At 45.5% G+C, this 20,891-nt stretch overlaps 1 protein-coding gene across 26 annotated transcripts in view; it reads right to left on the bottom strand.

The window, feature by feature from the left end:
- The window catches only part of Etl4 (enhancer trap locus 4), an 817,363-nt gene that overhangs the window by 282,679 nt on the left and 513,793 nt on the right, over positions 1 to 20,891 (bottom strand). For 15 of the 26 annotated variants that reach the window (XM_087590289.1, NM_001427790.1, XM_087590309.1 and 12 more), the window contains 1 exon segment: positions 9,903 to 10,213. The exons of the other annotated variants lie outside the window; for them this stretch is intronic. In XM_087590289.1, coding sequence (XP_087446415.1) covers positions 9,903 to 9,972 — 70 coding nt within the window. In that variant the 5' untranslated portion in view covers positions 9,973 to 10,213. 26 annotated transcript variants of the gene reach the window in all.

Genomic DNA, 20,891 nt, shown 5'->3' with positions numbered 1-20,891 from the left:
AATATTTTCATCTCTGGCTTATTTCCTCGTCTTAATCTCCAAAGCTCAATGTGTGTCCTGAGAACAATTTTTCTTGTGTACCCCACTTCTCATTACTTTGCTCATTACAACATCTCCATCAGACACTGATGAAGGAAGGAAGGGAAAGAAACAGTCCAATTAGTTACTCTCAGCTTTTACTAGTTTTAGCAGTAAGCTTAAAGGGGCAGAAGACAGATGTTTTGGTTAAAAAAAAATATTGAAAGATTAGTATAATTTTATTCATTTAGTAATAATAATCTTTATTAAGGAATAATCTCTAAGACTCAAATGAATATCACAGTTTCCCTTTTTAAAGCATTTCTTCCCTAATAATGTAGGAGCCACAGAGTTTATTACACAGAGCAAGACACATGGCTGGGGATAGAGCTTAGAGGTCAACATCTTGCCTAGGATGTGCAAAACTCTGAGTCAGAGCCGCAGCAGCACCACAAAAAAGAAAACTAATTCTCAGGCTGAGAGACATATGTGCCAAGAAGACATACAGCTTTATCTTGTGTGTGTGTGTGTGTGTGTGTGTGTGTGTGTGTGCTGTACATGTATTGTGCATTGGCCAATACATGTACATTGGCCTTTCAAGACAGGTTTCAGCATTAAAATCATCCATATAAAAATCATCTAGGACAGCAAGATTAACGAGCGAGTCTGAAACTCTGGAAAGGATATTGCTTTACATGTAGAAAACACACGCATTTACATTCAGCCATATATATGAACTAAACGTCACAAGTAAGCAGTCAGGCAGAAGCCTCACTCTGCTGGGCTCCATCCAGGGACTGTGACAGCGGGTCAAGGCAGCTGAAGCAGACTCACGTTCTATGGAGTCTCCCATGTTCTTTCCTGAAGTAAACTGAGCAGTCAGCTAGAAGTAGGGTCTTGGAGGTCACTGTCAATCTACAGTCAGCACTGGCCTTTTAGACATCCCACGTACTGGACTTTAAACTCAACCCTTTCTTCATGCTTTTCATGGGGAGAGTTGCGTCAACTTTACGATATTTTTCTATTCCAATTTCACGTTCTTGTGGATTTTAAAATAACGTCTCCAGTTGCCTAACATGAACATGACATGGGGGTGGAAATGGTACCAGCAGCTAACGAAGGAGGCTGACACAGGCCACGCAGCAGACAGAGCCCATCTTTGTCTTATCACCCTTAGTGTCCTCATTCCCTACCAGTCCCATCTGCCTCCGCCCCGGCGCTAGCACCAGAACCTCAGCAACCCAGTCCTGTCCACCGAAAGCCACTTCAAACTCTTCACAGTCACTTAGGCTCTTTCCTCTGCTCTGGGCAACTGCCAGCCCCACACCTGAAAGAGAAATGACATCTGGACCATAGCAGTCACCTAGGGAGAATTCAGCCTTTTAGCTGAGCATAAAACCCAAGGAGAGGCATGCGTAAACAAGAAACGGAACAGACAAAGGTCCATTTTGCCACAATTCCACAGTTACAGTGTCAGACCCAAGTGGGCCAGTTTCACATTATCCGTATGAATGAACAAAAAAGCGCATGCGCAGACCCTCCAGCCGCCAAACAGAAGGGCGGTTCTGTTTCATGTTCTGAAGGAACTTTGGTGCTAAAGATGTAAATATGGGTGTGTCTGGCTGTTTGCTATTCTGGGAATCCTTGTCTAACAAAGTAGAGAAGTTGTAGCCTAAAGACAAGGCCTGGGCAAGGCTGAAAGGCAGCCCTGTTTCCTCTTCCTGCCCCTCCCAAGCTCTTCCAGGGAGCCCACTTCCAGCAAGGCAAAGAGCAAACAAGAGCTTCCAAAGGAAAAATCAGCTCTTGAAGAGTCTCCGGAGCACAAGGGGGGAGGAGGGAGAGGAAGAGGGGGAGGAGGAGGAAGAGGAGGAGGAGGAGGAAGAGGAGGAGGAGGAAGAAGAGGGGGAGGAAGAGGGGGAGGAAAAGGGAGAGGAGGGCAAAGAGCAAACAAGGCTTCCAATGGAAAAATCAGCTCTTAAACATTCTCTGGAGCACAAGTGGGGCGGGGGAGAGAGAGGAGGGGGAGGGGGAAGGGCAGGCACACCAAAGAGCTGCTCCTCAGAGACTCCAGCTGCAATGTGTCCACATCCTGGGCAAGAAAAGTAGAGAGGGGTCGGGGAGGGCAAATATGAAACGGCAGAGGGTTATAGGAAGCCAAGCATCCGGAAGGAGCGGTCCATACAGCAAACTACGAAGACCAGCCTGGCTGGTAGTGGCTGTGCCTTTGCCGTGTTCCGGTTTGCTCTGCCTGAGTCCGATCACACAGCGAGGGATCTGGGGCTTGGTATCATTTGGTACTTCACAACCTCCTGGGAACCGGCCGTAGTGCAGTTACTTTTCTGGGATATTTAGTTTGTTTTATTTTTATCTTCTTTGCTTTAAATTTTATTTTGGGGGGCTGAAGATTAAAATATATACTAAACACTCACTCAACCATTGAATTATACTTTTCTGAGAATTTATTTCGTGGTCAAGATTAGAGAGTCCAGTGGCTGTCTCCTAATATCTCAACCCTGAAGGCTGAGATAGGAGTTCAAAGTTAGCCTGGGCTACATAGTGAATTCCAGGAAAGCTGGGACTAGTGTAATAGAGCACGAAACCTTGTCTCAAATAACCAATAATATATAGGTTATTTATTGTATAGGGCACATACTCCTGTCTGCGTGGGGTGTATGCACACCTTTACATGTGAATGTTTCTTTACATGCTTGGATGGAGGTCAGAGACAGAGGTTAGGAGTCTTCCTCGGTCATGCCCCACCTCATGGTTTGAATGGGAGCTCATCAATTCTCTCAGATTGGCTGGTTAGCAAAACCTGGAGACCCTCTTGTGTCTCCCCATCCCAGTGCTGAGATTACGAGCAAGACCCACCTAATTTACCTTTTCGCATGTGTTCTGGGGATCCGGAATCAGATCTTTAGGTTTGTGAATCAAGCAGTTTACCTACTAATTCGCATGTCTAGCTTCTCTTCACTTTGTTTGTTTCTCTTGAGATAGGGTTTTTCTGTCTGCCCTGGAACTCTGCAGACCAGGTTGGTCTCAGTGACCCACCTGAGCCTGCCTCCTGAGGGTGGGTCTTAAAGGAACCTCCACCACTGGGCTCTCCTAGCTTCTTCCTAGTGGTTAACTGAGGTGCTGTTTTTAAGACAGCGTCTATGAAATCCAGACCAGACTCATACTTGCTGTCTGTCCACTTGTCTCAGCTCTCAAAATGCTGGGGTTACAGCCGGTGTGCCATCAGCCTAAGCAAGATGGTGCTTTGCAAATTTTCCAAAGAGCCCTTGTCCTCAGGGAGTTGCTGCCTGGTTGTAAGGCCTTTGGGTTACCGTGACAACCACCGTACTATGTGTTGGAATGGACACGTCCCCAGGTTGGTCACATAAGCAGAGTGCACTTCTTGTCCCCTCCTTCTTACTGGGACCTTGTGCTAATTCCAGTCCATGTAATGTGGACAGAAGTTACAGGAGCACCTTCAGGTCTGGCCCTGGGCCTTCTAAATGATCTTGCAGGGTTTCTGTCTTTACTTGTTGGCAAGCAGAATGCAAAAGACCTAGGAGAAGCCTTCTAAGGGATTGTGTGCTGATGGGACAGAAAGGTCACCCAAGAGATCCGGCAGTTCAGGAACATTATAGTTTACTGTGCATGAGCAGGAAAATGACCCTAACTATACAAAGCTGCCAAGAACAAGGTGCATGGTCAGCTGGACACTCAGTCCAGTGTCCCTCAGTTTACCAGTTCTCTTATCATATTACAAAGACCATCACCATATACAAACTGGCACAGGAATCACAACTGGGACAAGGGCATTGTGTCTTTTAAAAGAACCTTAAAAATGGAAGTCACAGGCTGATGAGATGGCTCAGAGGGTAAAGTGCTTGCAAGCCAAATGACGTGAGTTCAATTCCCGGAACCTGAATAAAGGTGGAAGTTGTCTGGTGACCTCTACACATGGACCATGGTATACCCACACACCCACACTCCCATATCACATATATTCATAACAACAACAACAACAACAACAACAACAACAACAAGAATTAGACTGGGATCGAGGCTGAAGAGATTGCCCACTCGTTAAGAACACTGGCTGCTCCTCCAGAGGATCTGGGTTCAATTCCCAGCACCCACATGGTAGCTCACAACTGTCCATAACTCCAGTTCCAGGGGATCCTTGACCACTTCTGGCCTCTGTGAGCATCAGGCCAGCGTGTGGTACACAGATATATATGTAGGCAAACACAAATAAACACATACATACATTTCTTTAAAAGTGAAGTCAAGGATAGAAACAATCCCTTGTACAGACTTTATATAAGTTTATATAACTCAAGTTAATTGACTGAGTCAACTATTCACTTGCACAAATATTGATGAAATGCCTGTTCCAAACACTGAAAAGGATAGGAGAGCAGTGGGGTGGTGATCAAAATAGACTGCAAAGGAGCATCTACATGATGACTAAACAGTCAGTCAACAAACAACCAATGTACAATTTGAGTGTTAGGTCAACGCTTTGAAGAGCGAAAGAAGATACGGGGATAGAAACTGGCTGGGCTGTTTCAGAAAGGAGACTGAACATCTGCCCTTCCCTAGCTAGCACTAGATGGGAGGCTCTGCTAGCCACAGGAGGCAAGCAGGTGGATGGAGCCCTGGCACAGAGCTTTCCAGAAGCCTTTAAAAGCCAGAACAGGAGTTCGTGTTGGGGACAACAACCCAAGGATCATACTAGGAGCCCATGGCCTCCAAAGAGAGTTAAGGAACAGCTTCAAATTCCACCAACAGTCAGGCGTGGTGATGCACACCCACATGCCGGCCCTGTCAGGAGGCAGGAAGGTCAGGAGTTCAAGGCCTGCCTTAGCTATGTGAGTTTCAAAGCCGGCCTTGACTGCATGACATGGTGGTCTCTCAAAGGAATTTCCCCAATGATTATTGAAAGCCTACTCTTCCAAGTACTTACAGCTCCTTACACCATGCTCCTATGGGGGTCACGGAGCTAAATGTGGAAACTGAAAAACTTAGCATCAGCAAAGGGTCTCCAAACCTGCGACAAACAAAACTTAATTCAAAAATCATATGCATGATATATTATCTATAAATAATCAAGGGTTGAAGAGATAGCTTAGAGGTTAAGAGCATTTGCTTCTCTTACAAAGGCTCTGGGTTTGGTTCCCAGCACCTACATGGCTGCTCACAAATGCTTGTAACGCTGGCTCTAGGGGGATTCACACACACACACACACACACACACACACACACACACACACACACACCACATACCCTGATTTTTTTTTACTTAATTTCTACAGGTACCAGACACACAATGTGGTGGTGAAAGTGGTGACTAGACTCAGGCACACACAGATACATACACACATAAAATAAAAAGCGAACCAACAACATATGTAAAAACAGGTAGGTGGTGCACGCCTGTAACTCAAGCACTTCAGAGATAAGGGTAGGAGTTCAAGGTCATCTGAAGCCAAATAAAGACACGGCCACCTAGGGCTCTATAAGACTCTATCTTAAAAACAAAGCAAACAAAACGCAAGCTGTAAGAGTCAGAACTTCGCCACAATATTGTTCATAAGAGCCTTGCTTCTGAACACACCAGGCGTGCTTTCGCAACATCTGCCACCGTGCCACAACCTGCCAGCAAATGCCGCCTTAAGCGCACAGGCTTGGATTCTATGCCTATATGTTTTGAATTGCCAGGCTTCCCCTAAACATGAAGAGCTTTATGCTCTTAGAGAAAAGGAATGGTTTAATTACGGAAAGCAAGGACTTTAAATAGCTTCCTACTGTCATCCTTCAGCGAGTAAGTATCAAATTAGTGTATCTTCAAAATGTATTATCATAGAGCGTTTGATTTTTAAAAGAGTGCTGTTAGAGATGCTGACTGGAAATGCATTTAAAAAAGCATTCAGTAAATATTGGCTTGGAACTGGGGATGGGATTTCTGCAATTTCTGAAACGGCTTTAAACATATTTTTGACATTTGTGCTGTGTGTTTATGTGAGTGATATTCTCAGCCCCATTATAAAATCAAACTATCAACACTGAGAAGTATTAAAGAAGCCCCGTCTTGCAGTATCAAATATTCAACCAAGATGTAAATCCTTATATAAAAATAAACAAGCATATCCATCTAGTATACAAATTTATTTCCATCTTTTATAAATGATCAATTTGCGCGCGCGCGCGCGCACACACACACACACACTTTGCCAGCCTTGGTAGCACAAGTTCCAACACTGAGGAGGCAGACTCTCAGTGAGTTCAAGACCAGCTTTGGTCTCTATATCGAGTTCCCACATAGCCAGGACCAAATGGTAAGAAGACACTTTCTCAGAAAACAAGAAAGAAAAATGCTACATATAAAAAAACAGGTACTTGATGTTTAAGATTTGATTATTAGAAGATTTTATTTACAATTTTAACTATGTGTGCATGTGTATCTACAAGACATGAATGCACTTGCCCAGAGTCCAGAGGAGAATACTGGATTCCCTGGAATAGGAGTTATAGTTATGAGCTTCCTGAATAGTGCATGCTGGGAACCGAACCCACATCCCCTGGAAGAGCAGTGCATACTCTTAACCACTAAGCTATCTCTCAGTTCCAAGGGGTTGTTTTAAAATAAGCTTCACTATGACTTAGCCCCATAAATAGATGATTTACATGCCTCCCTTATTATAATTGTATATCAACAGTCAAATAAATCATCCAACCGAAAGGCGGGGGGGGGGGGGCTGAAAATGTTTAGGAAGCCTTCAAGCCATGGTATTATCACGGTTTCTGAGATTCTTGAGATAACCATAGGCCACCTTTCCCAAACAGCTCTGACTCGCAACTGGTGCACAGTGAAATTATTTATAGAGTTCTCTTTTATCCTCAAAGGTGTCTGGGTTTGAACAATGAGTTATATGATCACCCAAGGTTTCCTTACACACAGTTGACACAGAACCCCAAATCCCTAGAGTAGGAAATATTATTAGCCTTCTGTCTAATTCAGAATGGTTGGTTAAGTGTCCCTCTGTGTGGTTAGCACTTCATGGGATGGACACCAGTGAGACGTGGTCCCGGCCCAGAAACCCCGTATTGTAACCGGGTGAACAGACACATACTCAGATAGAAAGCAGAGTACAGTGGCAGATTTGTCCATGTGGCACTGCAAGATATGTTGGCCTCAGAGAGTCATGCATGTCTCATCGAAGCACGCCGGAGTCAGGCAGAATCAGATCTTGAAACTCTGAGACTCTTCCCCTCTTTTTGTTATTTTTCCATCTCTCCCCTTCCAAAGTCCCTAACCTGTAAGTTCTTGGGTGCCAGGGTGCAACTCCTGACTTCTCCTTCTTTTCAGAGGCTGACAAAGGAGAGAATCAGCTCCCAGTCTTCCTGGTAACCCATTGACCAATACCTGAAGGACTCCTGATACATTTCTCAAACCTCACACACCCTAAGGAAATTCTGCACCACCACCACCCCCCGCCCCTGCCCCAGGCTGGCTCCTCCCCCTCCACCATGTCTTGAAATGCTTTCCCATAGGTAAATGCGACTCATCCTTCCAGTCACCTGGATCAAATATTTTCAAGTTGCCTCTGACCATCATTTTCTATTCAACACTACATCTGATCTTAGCAAATTCCTTTGGCTTTGCATCCAGTGTACGTCAGGAATCTGTTTCCTTCTTATCACGATCTGCTTATCTAGCCTAGAGCAGCACGGAGTTTCCTTGCCTGGTTTACTTCAGAAGCCTCCTTAAAAGGCCTCTCTGCCCTTCCCCCAGTCCACGTGTGTTAAGCCCCACCCAACACAGCAGCCCACCAACTGCCTCCTAAGATCCCCAGTAGAGTTCTTGCCTAACAGACTCAAGACTCTACGTTTGGGTTCCAAATTAATTAATTTAAATTAATTTAATTAAAGAAAAGGCAAGTCCAATTTGCTAGCGGCAGCCTCACCTCCTGTGAAGTAGAAGCTAAAGACCTTCCCACAGTTCCACAAGGCCTCCATAATCTGGCCTGGGCTGACCTCTCAACCTGTTCCTCATCCATCTTCCCCCCAAGTTCCTGCTCTCCCCTCTCCGCCTATACTTTTGGTTTATTCTCATCTCTGCCCATCTCTGAGAAATCCTGGTGGTTTCACCGCCACTCCCTCGTTCCTGCCTTATTTTCCCCTCTAGCCTTATTTTTAGCTAATAGAATCACCACAGAAAGCACAGGATCTCCGGTAAAATTTGAAGCTGTGGGAAATAAAACATTTTTTTAGCATATCCCACGCTATTAATATATAAGAAATACATATGCTTTAAAAAAATAACTCATTGTTTATCTGAAACTCAAAGTTAACTTTGTATTTTTCTTGACTAAATCCAGCACCCCAGACATCCAATGCGCTCTCTATTTTGCTTATGTCTTCATTGTTTTCCTATCCCTGCCCCACCCAAACTTGGCCTTCAACATCAATCAATGAAGGGGAGTATTTTTCAGTCTGCTTTGCCTCGCTGGATCCCCAGCGGTTGGAATGGTGACTGCTGTATAACACAAGCTCAATATTCGTGGAGCAGATGAGTAAGTGAAGGGAGCCAAACATCTGACCACCCCAACCTGGGAAACATCAATGGCTTATTCCGGTTGTTTCTGGTCCCAAACTAAATGTCTCCTCTAGAATCTGAGTAGTTTCTTTCAGGACAGGCCCAGAGGTTGGATTCCTGCTGTAGGAACCGTCCTATCAAAAGAGAGCAAGTCGGGGGCCTTTCCCAGGCTGGAGGCCACCAGCCCTCAAACTGCGCTCAGACAAGTGGACTGCCCTCTCAGGGCTCAGGAGTTCATTGAACATTTAGGAGGCAGGCTTCCTTTTCAGTTCGCTGGGGGATTTTTCTCTCCTAATTGTATTTTCTTCTGTCTGGCTTGGCTTTGCATTTTCAGTGTGGATGAGTCATGTGCTACTTCCTTTTTACTTTTTAAAAAACACACACCTTTTCCCTTGTGCACAATCCCCACTCCCACGCGCTGCTGTGCACAGTCCTGCACATCTTTGTGTTATGTTACTAACTGGCCCTTCCATGAACCTGGACGGGTAGGGCGCGGCGGTTCGAGATTGTGCGGTAGGTGCCCGGACAGCCTGCAATGAGAGGGGCTGAGGGGCGCTGGCATCACAGTCTGCAGCCACCCACCCTCCCGGCAAGATTTATTTGGAACTATATAAGGTTCTGGAAATTCCCAACGGAAAAGCCAAATCTATTATAAACACAATGTAGAAAAGAAACTGCCTGGAGAAAATACAGAAAAACTGTTTTAAGAACTCCCAACTTTTGCATTTAAGCAGAAAGCCCTAGAGTTCTATCTATCATCTAGATGCCCAAGTACTCCCCAGCCGTTCGGATCTGCAAAATAAAAACATCCTTAAACTCCAATTTAACTCCAAAGCACCGCAAAACTTTGCAGCCCGCAAGAAACTGCCCCCATGGAAACTCCTAACCAATGAATGGAACCGCTGCGCCCCGGAGGTAGGTGCAAAATTGTCTTTCCGAGCCTTCCGAAGCACCGGGAAATTATCAAATCGCTGCTGGGCGATTCATTTGTCATTGCTTAGAGATTCCCGCACCAAGTGCTTGCTCACTGTTCGACCAGTTTGACACCATACACCACCTCTTCACCGACTTTAGGAAGATCTCACAAGAGATAAAGTAGAGCCAAGAAAACCACAGCTCTGGGCTCAGTTTGAAAGTACACCCCACCCCCTCGCCCAACACACACACACACACACACACACACACACACACACACACACACACACCAAGAAATAGACTTTTCCTGGCGCCAGGCGCCGGCTCTCCAGCTCTAAGCAGCGTGCGTGTAACTCCAGCTTTGAGGACTGTTACTTACGGGGCATCTGTCTGCTGTCTGCAGAGGGAGGCAGGTTCGGCTCACATTTCTGGCCTTCGCTTTCTTCCATTGTCCCTGCCGGCCGGCCAGGCTTCTCCCTCTGGAAACTTCAGAGCGCAGTTCGGAAAGCTCGCAGAAAGCGCTTGGAAGGGGGCCCGGGGGTGGGGCGGAGGGGACCGGCGAAACCCCACCCCAACTAGTCTCCACTCCGGTGCAAAGTCTCCCTCGCCCGGGAAGACCGCATTCCAGCGCCCGGCCTCCCTCCGCCCGGGTCTCCGAGCGTCCGCCACCCGCCTGCTGTCGCCCGGACTAGGGGCTGTGCCTTGGAGGCGGCGGCTGTCCCCGCCTCTGCCGCCCAACAGGTGACGGCTCTGCTGACCCAGGACGCAGCCTGCTGGGTTTCCCGGGACTCGCAGCTTAGGGACGCAGGAACTGCAGTTGCAAGCCAGGCCCAACCCTCCTGAAACCCAGGAGCCCAACAGGCCCCCCAGATTGACTAAGTAATAAGGAGAGAACTACTGAATCCCGAAAAGTTATGGGAAATCTCTTTAAAAGTTTTTTTTTTTTAAAGGAAAGTATATACTAAATGTTGCGAAATAAACACTTTACACACGAACTCTGTAGGGGACTAATTAGCATCTCTAAAGAAGTATTGTAATCTTCTCTAGTCAACTTCAATCGCTTTCTTACCTGGACTTTAACCTCTGAATTTTATTCTTTTTTTTTTTTTTTTTTTTTTTTTTTTCCGGAGCTGGGGACCGAACCCAGGGCCTTGCGCTTCCTAGGCGAGCGCTCTACCACTGAGCTAAATCCCCAACCCCAACCTCTGAATTTTAAACCCTTGTTTTCTTTATTCACCTTCACTTTCTTGGACTTCTTGTGCTCCCAACACACACACACACACACACACACACACACACACACACACACACACACACATACACACACACACACATACACACACACACCATCCATACACACAAACACTCCTCTTGATCACAAACCTGAAAGCCACCTACTAAATCAACCTTCTGAGTCTCTCAAGTTAATTACTTTAAAACATCTGAGAGGCAATTAAAATGTTTTTCTTTGGATGGGCAGAATTACATCCGACGGACTTGTTCACCTTTTAAACAAACCTACAAATATTTATTTTGTCCACTACCCAGTCCTTGGAAATCTGGCAAAGTTCCCAGAAAGTGAAAATAGGAGGCACCATGTCCACACACAAAAAAGGATGGGAAAAGAATCCACGCAGCATTTGCCCCGGCTCTTTTAGAGATCTGAAGAGAATCCAATAGCTAACGGTGACATTTTAATCTACAGCCCCAAATCATCTCAGAGGGAGAGGACAATGGTCATCTTGCCTGCCATACCTTGACCCAATTTGCTGCCCATTCCAGCAGGACTGGACATTGATTAGAACAGGAATGTGTGCAGGACAATGGCTGGCCTCTGGACCAGATTATGACCTTGAGTCACCTGTGTGTCTTGGCAGCAGTTAGGGACATAGTTTGGCCATTTTGAACATAAAAAATGCGGAAGTCTCTAAAAGACAAAAAGTGTGCCACAAGTTAAGGTATGAACAGCACCCATATTGGGGGACGAGCCCCTCATTTTCTAATAGGATTTTTCTGGAAATCCTAGACAATGTGGAGGTCCTGTAGAAAACTCAAGCAGTATCCTGGCAGGGGGAATACAAACAGTGGGTTTATTTTGTATTGAAGGATTTATTTTTATTTTATGTGTATGGGTGTTTTGTGTACACATAGGTATATGCACCACATTGGTGCAGTGCCCACAAAGCCCGAAGAGGGTGTTGGTCCTCTCTAACTGGTGTTAGATGGTTGTGAGACATCACGTGGGTGTTGGGAGTGAGACCTGGGTCCCCTGAAAGAGCAACAAGTACTCTTACCTGTTGAGTCATCTCTCCAGCTCCAAGGAGCAGGTTTACACGGCAAATAACTAGAAGTTTCCATGACCTTGCAGTCACAGCCGATGACCTTAGTCAAGGAAGTCATGAAGTACAGCTATCCCCTCACTCCTGGTATTTATTTAGGTCCAAGCATTCACAGAGGGGGACCCACTTGGTGGTACAGGCTTATACTCCCCAGCAACTGAGGCAGCAAGATGGTAAATTCAAGGCTTCCATTTGCTACAGAGTGAGCTCAAAGCCCTCTTGAGCAACTGAGTGATAACCAGGTTTTGAAAGCACAGGGAGTAGGGGGGTGTAGCTCAGTGGTAGAACATTTGCCCAGCAGGTTCAAAAGCAGGTTTGAATGGAAGCACCACAAACAAAACAAAACAACAAACAACAACAACAACAACAACAACAATGAAAAAACCCACAAAACCTTCACAAAGTAAGAGTCTGCTGCATTCAGGCTTCTGGCTGGATTGTTCTTGCTGTCTTTCTGTGTGTATCTATGTGCTTGGATATGTGACTGTGCATGTCTCACATGCCCGGAGGTCAGAAGAGGACGCTCAATGTTTTCCTTCACTACTTTCCACCTTATTCCCATTGAGTCGGGTCTCTTCCTAACCTAGGTTTTTGGCTAGGCTGCTAGTCAGCAGACCTCCTTGTTACTGTTCTCCTCAAACCTGGGCTTACCGGCAAGCACAGGGGGCCCAACTTGGTATGTGCAGGATGAGATACAAACCCCCAGTCCTCACGATTGTATAGCAAGTGCTTTTAGCTGCTAACGCATCTCTCCAACCCCCTCAAGTCATAGATAACTTTTCAAGTTATCAATGCCACTGGGATGAGCAGTAAGCTGAGACAGGAGGCTAAGGGCTTTGAGACTACCAGGACTGTTGCCCTGTGGAAACAGCCAGCCCCATCTGAGCAGCTCTTGTCTGTCACTGGACACAGTATAGGAACAAGCCTTCATGACGAGGGTAGTGACATCAGGCCACTGCAGCCAGTCGACAGGGACCTTCCCTTCAATTGCATTCAGCTAGGACAGATCCATCTGAGGATAGGAATGATGTCACCACCCTCCTGGTGCTGAGCGCAAAGCAATGGAGCCATTTTTGGTCCTCTGTAGATCCCTAGATGGGCCAGAGGAAACTCTTCCATACTCAGGACTCAGGAGCTCCAGGCGCCCAAGGAACCCCTCTACTGATCAAATACCTCTGATACTCACCTTCTCTCTCATGGGAAAAGCAGGCTACTGCTACCTCTGTAGATACCCCAGCTATCCTGCACAGGATGGATAAGAGGATGAGAAAGACAGTGAACTTACATCACCAAAGACCGTGGCCCACACACATAGTGATGGTGAAATGTCCTTCTGCAGGACCACATCTTATAGGCAGAGCTGAGGTGAATCGCTGGACTTCTTTACTTCTCTTTAAGAACAGGAACTGAAAATATGTTTTTAAAGACCCAGTTCATGTCACCGTGCCTGCTATTCCACATATCTCTCCTCCAGGCACAATGAGTTTATTAAGAACTTTTCACTGTCTGTCAAGTTCCTAGGAAAAACATTCATTCATACACACACACACACACACACACACACACATATAAACACATACATACACACATACATGCATACATACACACACATATAAACACACACATAGATACATATACATACACACATACACACATGTACATACATGCATACATACATACATACATACATACATACAGTAGCTGTATTCTGCAATCTACATAAACTTGCACTCAAACCTTCAAGAAAAATACTGTGATTGTCACTCCAGGGGCTGGAGTGATGGTCTTTTATTCTAGAGGCAACTCTGAACAAGAAGCATTCTGTGCCTTTAAAAAATGTCATTTCTGGCTTTCAAATTTTCGATCACCATCCAATCTTCTCATTACTGTACTTCAAAATTTGCAGGAAAAGCAAGAACCTAAATTTAATTTTCTTCTAGTCATCTAGAGAACCACAAGAATAATCCCAGAGGTTAAACTTTCTACTCCATTTCCCTGACCCAGAGAACGTGCAAGCCTTTCTCATATGTGGAGATTCGGACTTAAAAAATAAGCTTAGGTACACACAGAAGAGTGTCATCAAGCCAGAAGAGAGGTGCCAGGAAGACAAAGTTGACCTTTCAATCATTACCAACCCACTGCAGAACTGGACTGTTGGTTTAAAAACAACAACCAGCATTTGCAGGAGATGTCTCAGATGAGAATTAACCACACACAATGGTGGATGATTTGCTGCAGGCCTGTTTAATTACAGGGCAGTGGGAAAACACATCAGCTTCTTTTGTGGAAATTGTACAAGAGAGAAATTACAGCCAGAGCCAAGCCTAAGTGGAATTACCTTGATATATGTTTAATTTTTTTTTTAAAGTCTTGCTAAAAGAGAGATAGTTTAAAGTAATTTAACATCTGGGCACAAAAGAAATAATTAATGCTTGCTTCAGTTCTTAAATGGACCTTTTAAAAGCATCGATAACTCAGTCAAAACAAAGTGAACAAAACAGTCAACAAAAGTGTTTGAAAGGAAGCATCCTGTTGGATAAGTATGTATGGCCCTCATTCTGACGGCACTCGTCATCTGTAAGTCAGAAGGGATGGACGGTTAACAACTGGGAAAACACTGTTGGGATAAACTCCATGGGCGTGGAGTGCCAGCTCTTCTCCTACCTCCTGTGAACAGCAAACTGTTTGACAGGTGGCTCCAGTGACCTTATACTTAAATAAAAAGCCAGAGCACTTGGGAGAAGAGGAGTTACTATTAACAGTTAGAGCCGGACAATTAGAAACCGTGACTGTCACCAATAAACCAGCACAGATGGTCACCTGCATGCGATCCAAGTTACGCACCATGTATTCTTCAGGTTTCCAAATGGGGAGGGTTCCTAAAAAGGCTATTCGAGCTTCTCAGCTAACACCTGTGGATGAATTTCATCCACTAATGAAAGCAAGGGTGGGACCTTCCTTAGAGCTAGGTTTTAAGCATTTATATCTTTAGCATGGCCTCTAAGTTTCCCTTACTAGATGGCCTGGAAATCCCGGAACCCTGCCATTTAAGAAGTGAGGAGTTCAAGAGTCCCCTAACACATGATTTGCCTGTTTAGATGGCTGGGTCCTGTGTCCTTCTACACACTCCTTGTACAGTTGCATAACAAAGCTAAACCTTACCTCACTGTGCTCCTGAAGCACACATCTTTCTAAGTCAGACTCGGTTGATGTCTCATTTTTTTAATCGGATTTTTTTCATCTACTCCGGATTGGGAGATACAGCTCTTCAGGGCCGCCATCGGTCTCAGCTCTGCGGCTTGGTCACCACAAACCAAGTCTGGATCCCAGATGTCGACTTCTAAGTGAAGACTACAGCATGCATGGTTTACCCCTTTTACCCCACAGTGAGCCAAGCTGTTCCTGCTACCTTCCAGAGTTCTGGACTTTTAGGGCAGAACTCACCAGAATGTGTGAACTTGCACAAGCCCAAGCAGCCAGTGCTGCTCTCGGCCTTACAAGTATCTGGTGGAAATGGTTTTTCCAGATTCATTTTCTGCCCCTGAGCTTCCCTAAGTGCCCTCACTCTACACCGAGGTGGAGAGGGGCAAGAACATGGCCAGTTGGGTGAGTCACAGGGTGGCTTTCTTCTTGGTTACCTTAACCTCCCACTTGTAAATGATGGCTTAGTAAGTTCCTGAGTCTGGTTACCACTCTGCTCTGTCTGCAGGCTCTTACTCTGCAGCAGGTCTGGGCATCTTTTGTCCTCTTTTCACACCACAGTTGCTCCAAGTGACCCCTTAGTTATTTTAATTCTTTGTGCTATGCTGACGTGGCGAATAAAGTCAGACTTAGTAAGGGCAAAGAGGGCTTGCTTGTCTAAAGCAAACTGAGCCAGCCTTCAGAATAGGTAGGAGGAGCCAAGCCGAGGTCAGACAGAGGAAAGAGCCCTTGTGCAGACTGTGGGGACACGGATTCTGGATAAGTGAGGCCGTAAGTTGCAGAGAAGGGTCGCTGCATAAGGTTGTGGAGGTAGAGCAAAGGCTCTGGACGTCTCCACAAGAAACCAGAAAGAGGGAATTCCCAGTTGAAGCACAGCGAGATGTCCTGTTCACCTCCCTTGATGACCTTTGTACTCCTCTGCCCCCACCTCAGGAATTCCAGATCCTTCCATTCAGTCCCCTTCAGGGCAGGGGACACTAGTGGCTTCAGGAGGATCACTTCTAGTCTGGGAGAAACTGAAACACACAGCGTGTTCCCATAATACATCAACCCTTCCTGTCTTTGCATCAGTTTCAGGGAGTAATCTCTAAGGGTTTGTTCCTGAGGGGCTGGGATGGAACCCTGCACAGGGCACAGGCTCCATGGCCTGGAGTCCTACCAGAGAGGCACACATCTGCTGAACATTTTCCAACCTGAAGGTTGGCTAAGACTGCAGAGCATGCAAGAGGTCCTGCAAAGGAACAGGCCTTTCCTTTCCATCCCCTGAATGTATGGAGAAGTCATATTCTCACGAAGAAGGTCAAGGCCAACAAACCCCCAAAGAGGACTTCCTGTTAACGGTTTCCTTCCGGACTTCTCACGAAAGCTCCTTAAGCAGGAAAAAGGTAAGCAACTCAAGAAGAGGTTCAGGAAGTCCCTGAAACTGACAAAATTCACTAGATTCCCTCCTGGCCAGAGTAAGCAATGAAAACTCAAGAATCCCTCTAAGAAGAGCAGAGTCAAGCTACAAAGACCAAATTAGTTACCTGAAAGCAGAAAGCAGCTGAGCTGCCTTGAAGAGATTTAGACAAATGGAAACACTTGGAAAGGACATTCCAACCTGTTGAGCTGCTTTCTGGCTATGCCGGGTGCTCCAGGTTAGCAGCTTTGTGAGCTGTCACTCATGCTGGGTGGGCCTTGGTGATGCAGCTGCCTTTGAGTCATTTCTTTGTTTCTGTAAGTAATCCCTCACCCATACTCCTGCAAATAATCCCAATAAAACTCAAGATTCACCAAATTGGACTTTGGTGGTATCCATACTTGTGTCTTCAATTTGTGGGTTCCATTCTGGAGTGAGTCGACATATGTGATATGTCTCCCTGGAAACAGTTTTATCACAGGACGGGCCTGCAGCTGGGTTGGAGGCTAGGCTACCATCCTCAAGGGGTTTGAGTATTTGAGCTCCCTGAGTCATCCAAGGACTCAGGGGACACAAGCTCTGAATCCTCAAGTGTCTTAGAACTTTTGAAAACAGCCATGTACCTCAGAAGTTAGTATGGACTGTAATTGTAATTTTCTCTTCTTCTGTATCCCAGCCCACAGCATCGACAGGGAGGTCATTACTGTATGCTTTCCAGGAGAGAAAGTCTTTGTTAGGAAGGACTCATTCTCAGCACAGTGGGAGGACAGATGGAGGAGTGTCTGCCATCGAAATTCTGCAGCCACTCAGCTTTGCATTCTTTAGGGCAAGGTGAAACTCAGGTGCCCACGTGCTGCGAAAACTTAAAATTCTTCATTTCCCTGCTTTTAGACATCCTGTTTTGTAAACTTTAGCAAGTTCTACCTGCACCAGTGAAATAAAACACTTAGTTACAGGGTGAGCCCCAGGGTGCATAATGCTGTAATGCTGTCTTCAGCGCTGCCTTCACTCAGCAAGATAAAATGGTGACGAGCGGAATGGGAGAAAACAAGTCAGGTGGGGAGGATGGCTCAGCGAGTAATGGTTCTTGGGCTAAGCTGGGACCTGGGTTTACTCTCTGAAACCCATGGTGAAAGGAAAAGAACAAAACAAAAATAATACACACACATAAATAAATAAATAAATAAATAAATAAATAAATAAATAAATACACAAATAAATACACAAATAAATACACAAATAAATACACAAATAAATACAAATGTAAAAGAGGAAGAGGTCAAAGTGCTCTCTACCCTTCAATGCACACACCATTGTACCTCACTCTCAGGCACATGTGACCAGGGACACAGAGAGAGCATCATGGGGTAGCCAATTGATGGTGTCCAAAGGCTTTGTCTGTGCTCATCCATTTCTTCAGGTAGCAATAGCCTTTCCTGGTTCAGTCAGCAGGGTTACTAACCTGGCTGAGCCTGCCTGAGCCCTGGCAGCCTCCTCTTCCCTTTTATAGAAGCTGAACCAGAAATGCATGGGAACAGGATGTGGGCAGGGCAGCCATGGTCCCCACTCTGGGAAGTTAGGTGTCTCCAGGATGTGAAAATTTGGGTGGTAAACTAGAAAAAGTCCCTATAAAACAGGTCAAATTGATGTTTCTCTCCCCACCCTGTCTCTCCAGAGGCACAGAGGCAGGCAGTATGAGTGAGTCCGGGAGGAGGGAGAGGGAGAGGGAGAGGGAGAGGGAGAGGGAGAGGGAGAGGGAGAGGGAGAGGGAGAGGGAGAGGGAGAGGGAGATAATAACAGAACAGTGCTTGGGAAGCAACAGGTAGACAGGGCTGAGATGATGCAGACATCAAACAGGGCAAGGAGTTGCCTCATGGAACTCTGAACTGTCAGCAGCCTCTGTAGCTACTGCTGAGGATGCCATTTCCCCGTCTTCCTTATGTTTGCACACAAATAATAACCCCAGCTGTGGGCACATCAATTACCCCATATTTCCTGAACAGATCACCTCTGTGTAAAATGGGGAAGTTTAAGGGCAGACTTCACAGATTGCTTATAAGATAAAATAATAAATTCAGACTGTTTCAACACACACACACACATACACACACAATGTTTTTTGTCTGGTCTCTGCAAAGATTTCTGTTAAGTAGCTTAAAATTACCATTGGGTGTAGCCTTGTAACAGTCAAATAGTTGACTTCAAGAAGCTTCCAAATGCTACAGGTAAGTGAATATGAGACTAAACTCAGGAAAGGAATGAAATTACAGTAGGAAGCAGTGAAAACGACATTGCTTAGGTTTGATTCCCAAAACTGCAGTCTCCTGTTTCCTCTCGTCAAATTTTGGGCATTTATATCACTCACTAAAAACCACTCGGGTTTTGTTTTAATTCTTAAATTAATTCATGATTCAATTGTTAAATTATGGGGTCTCGGATAACAGCTACATATTTTTACATAGAAGTTGTAAATATGTAGGCAGAAAAAATATCGGTGTGTGCTGACTCATGCCTGTAATCCCAGACTTAGGAAGCTACTGCAGGAAGATTGCCATGGGTTCAAGGGCAGCCTAAGCTATATATAGTGAGTCCCATGTCAGCCTGGGATACAGACTGAGATTGTCTCAAAAACAAAGGAACAAAAATGTAAGCTAATAAAGCAAAATGCTAGCTCTCTGGTCTAGAATATGAGATTAGTGTAAATGAGATTCTCAACACTAAAGGGAACGAATAAAGTAAAAAAATGTTGTTCATGATAATTCTTAAAATTGCTTCTGACATCACAATCTAGAATATACTGGTTTAAGCCAAAGGTGACCAATGTATTCCACTCATTCACATACACCTTCTATCTTAGGTCCCTTTCTGTTTCGATAATAGAATGTCCAAGACTGGGTTTTTATAAATAAAGAGGTTCATTTTTGCTCAGATTTCTGGAAGTCTAATAGACTAGGCATGACGTCTGTTGGGCTCTCAGTGAAGGCCATGTGCTACTCCATTCAGGGCAGAAGACCAGATGGGACAGCGGATGTGTGGGCAAGAGAAGCCTGTTCATGAGAAAGCAATGAGGGGGGAGCTGAGGACACTGGAGAGCGTCAGTACCCACTCCCAGGAGAATCCATCAGTCACCTTGTGAGGTCCCCCTCTGTATATCAAAGGCCTCTGAAGATTCCCATCACCTCTCAACACCACGATACTGGGAACTAAGTCTTAGCAGAGTTCCACTGGGGACAAAACATTCAAAACAAAGCTGTTTCATTGTTCAAAACCATATTGAATGCTGAATGGCAATGGTGGGAAGAAAGATGCTGATACAGGTAAGGGAAGCTGTGGGCTTGGGGCTTTTTCTCACACTGGGCGATACTTCCTTGTATATGACCCTTTCTTATGGCACTGTGCGGTGTCCATGCACTAACAGATTTAGCCACCTCTAATCCCAGCTCTGACTACAACCGATGGCACACACTGAAGCATCCACTCCTTAAAAGAGGTTGCTACAACTAAAGAAGCTAATGAAACTTCAAAGGCCCAGACACTCAGAAAATTACAAGACACACAAGGCTCCTCCCCAAGGTTGTAAAGTCAGCACCAACTGCTGGGGGCAGTGCCTCTCCACAAAAGCCTCATGCAAATAGGACAGGAAGCTCCTGAGCTAGAGTGGGATTTCTGGTGATGCAACTGCCTTTGAGTCACCTATTTGCCTGTATGTAACCCCAAGAAACACATGCCCACCAAGCTAGACTTGAGTGGAATTCTGTCTTTGGCCTGTGGTGGGTGCCTTTTTTGGGGTGAACAGACAGTTGTTGTTTATGGCTCACCAAGCAAAGTCATAAATGCGTATAGATCCCGACTGTCTTGTTTCTGAATGCTGGGCCTGCCAGGAGTGATTAGAATGAGCAGCCGAAAGAAATGATGACTCCATGCACTGAGTTATGATACGGGAAGGGGCCACTTAGTGACAAAGAACAAGAAAGAATGAACGGCCACTTTATGGAGGAACAGAAAAATCTGACCTTAAAGAACCACTAGAAATTTGGAAGGTGCTTCGTAGGGAAGAACATGTCAAGCCTAGGGAGCCCTCGGTGTAATGGCTAATTCCTTGGAAGAACATGGAGGGTGAGGGATGAGGGGTGGCAGCAGCTCCCGGAGATCAGAAAGTAGTTTCTAAAAGTTGATGGTGAGATGTGGATAGAAATGAACAGAAGACGGAACGAGGCCCCATCCTGAGAGTTAGTATTTAACTTGTATCTAATATAGTACGACAAGTGAATCCAAGTGTGAGTGTAAGTGTGGGTGTACTTTACTGCTTATTTGGTTTGCCTGCTCGGTTTGGGGGAGTTGGAGAGAGAACCAAGGGCCTTGCACATTCTGAGCAACCGCCCTTCCGTTTACGAAAGTGGTTTGCTAGCACAATGGAGGTTGTGTTGAA

The sequence above is a fragment of the Rattus norvegicus genome, chromosome 17 (assembly GCF_021556685.1).
Source record: "Rattus norvegicus strain SHRSP/BbbUtx chromosome 17, alternate assembly SHRSP_T2T, whole genome shotgun sequence".
Classification (NCBI taxonomy): domain Eukaryota; kingdom Metazoa; phylum Chordata; class Mammalia; order Rodentia; family Muridae; genus Rattus; species Rattus norvegicus.
The sequence above is the reverse complement of the archived record's forward strand: the minus strand, read 5'-3'. Positions and strand labels throughout refer to the sequence as shown.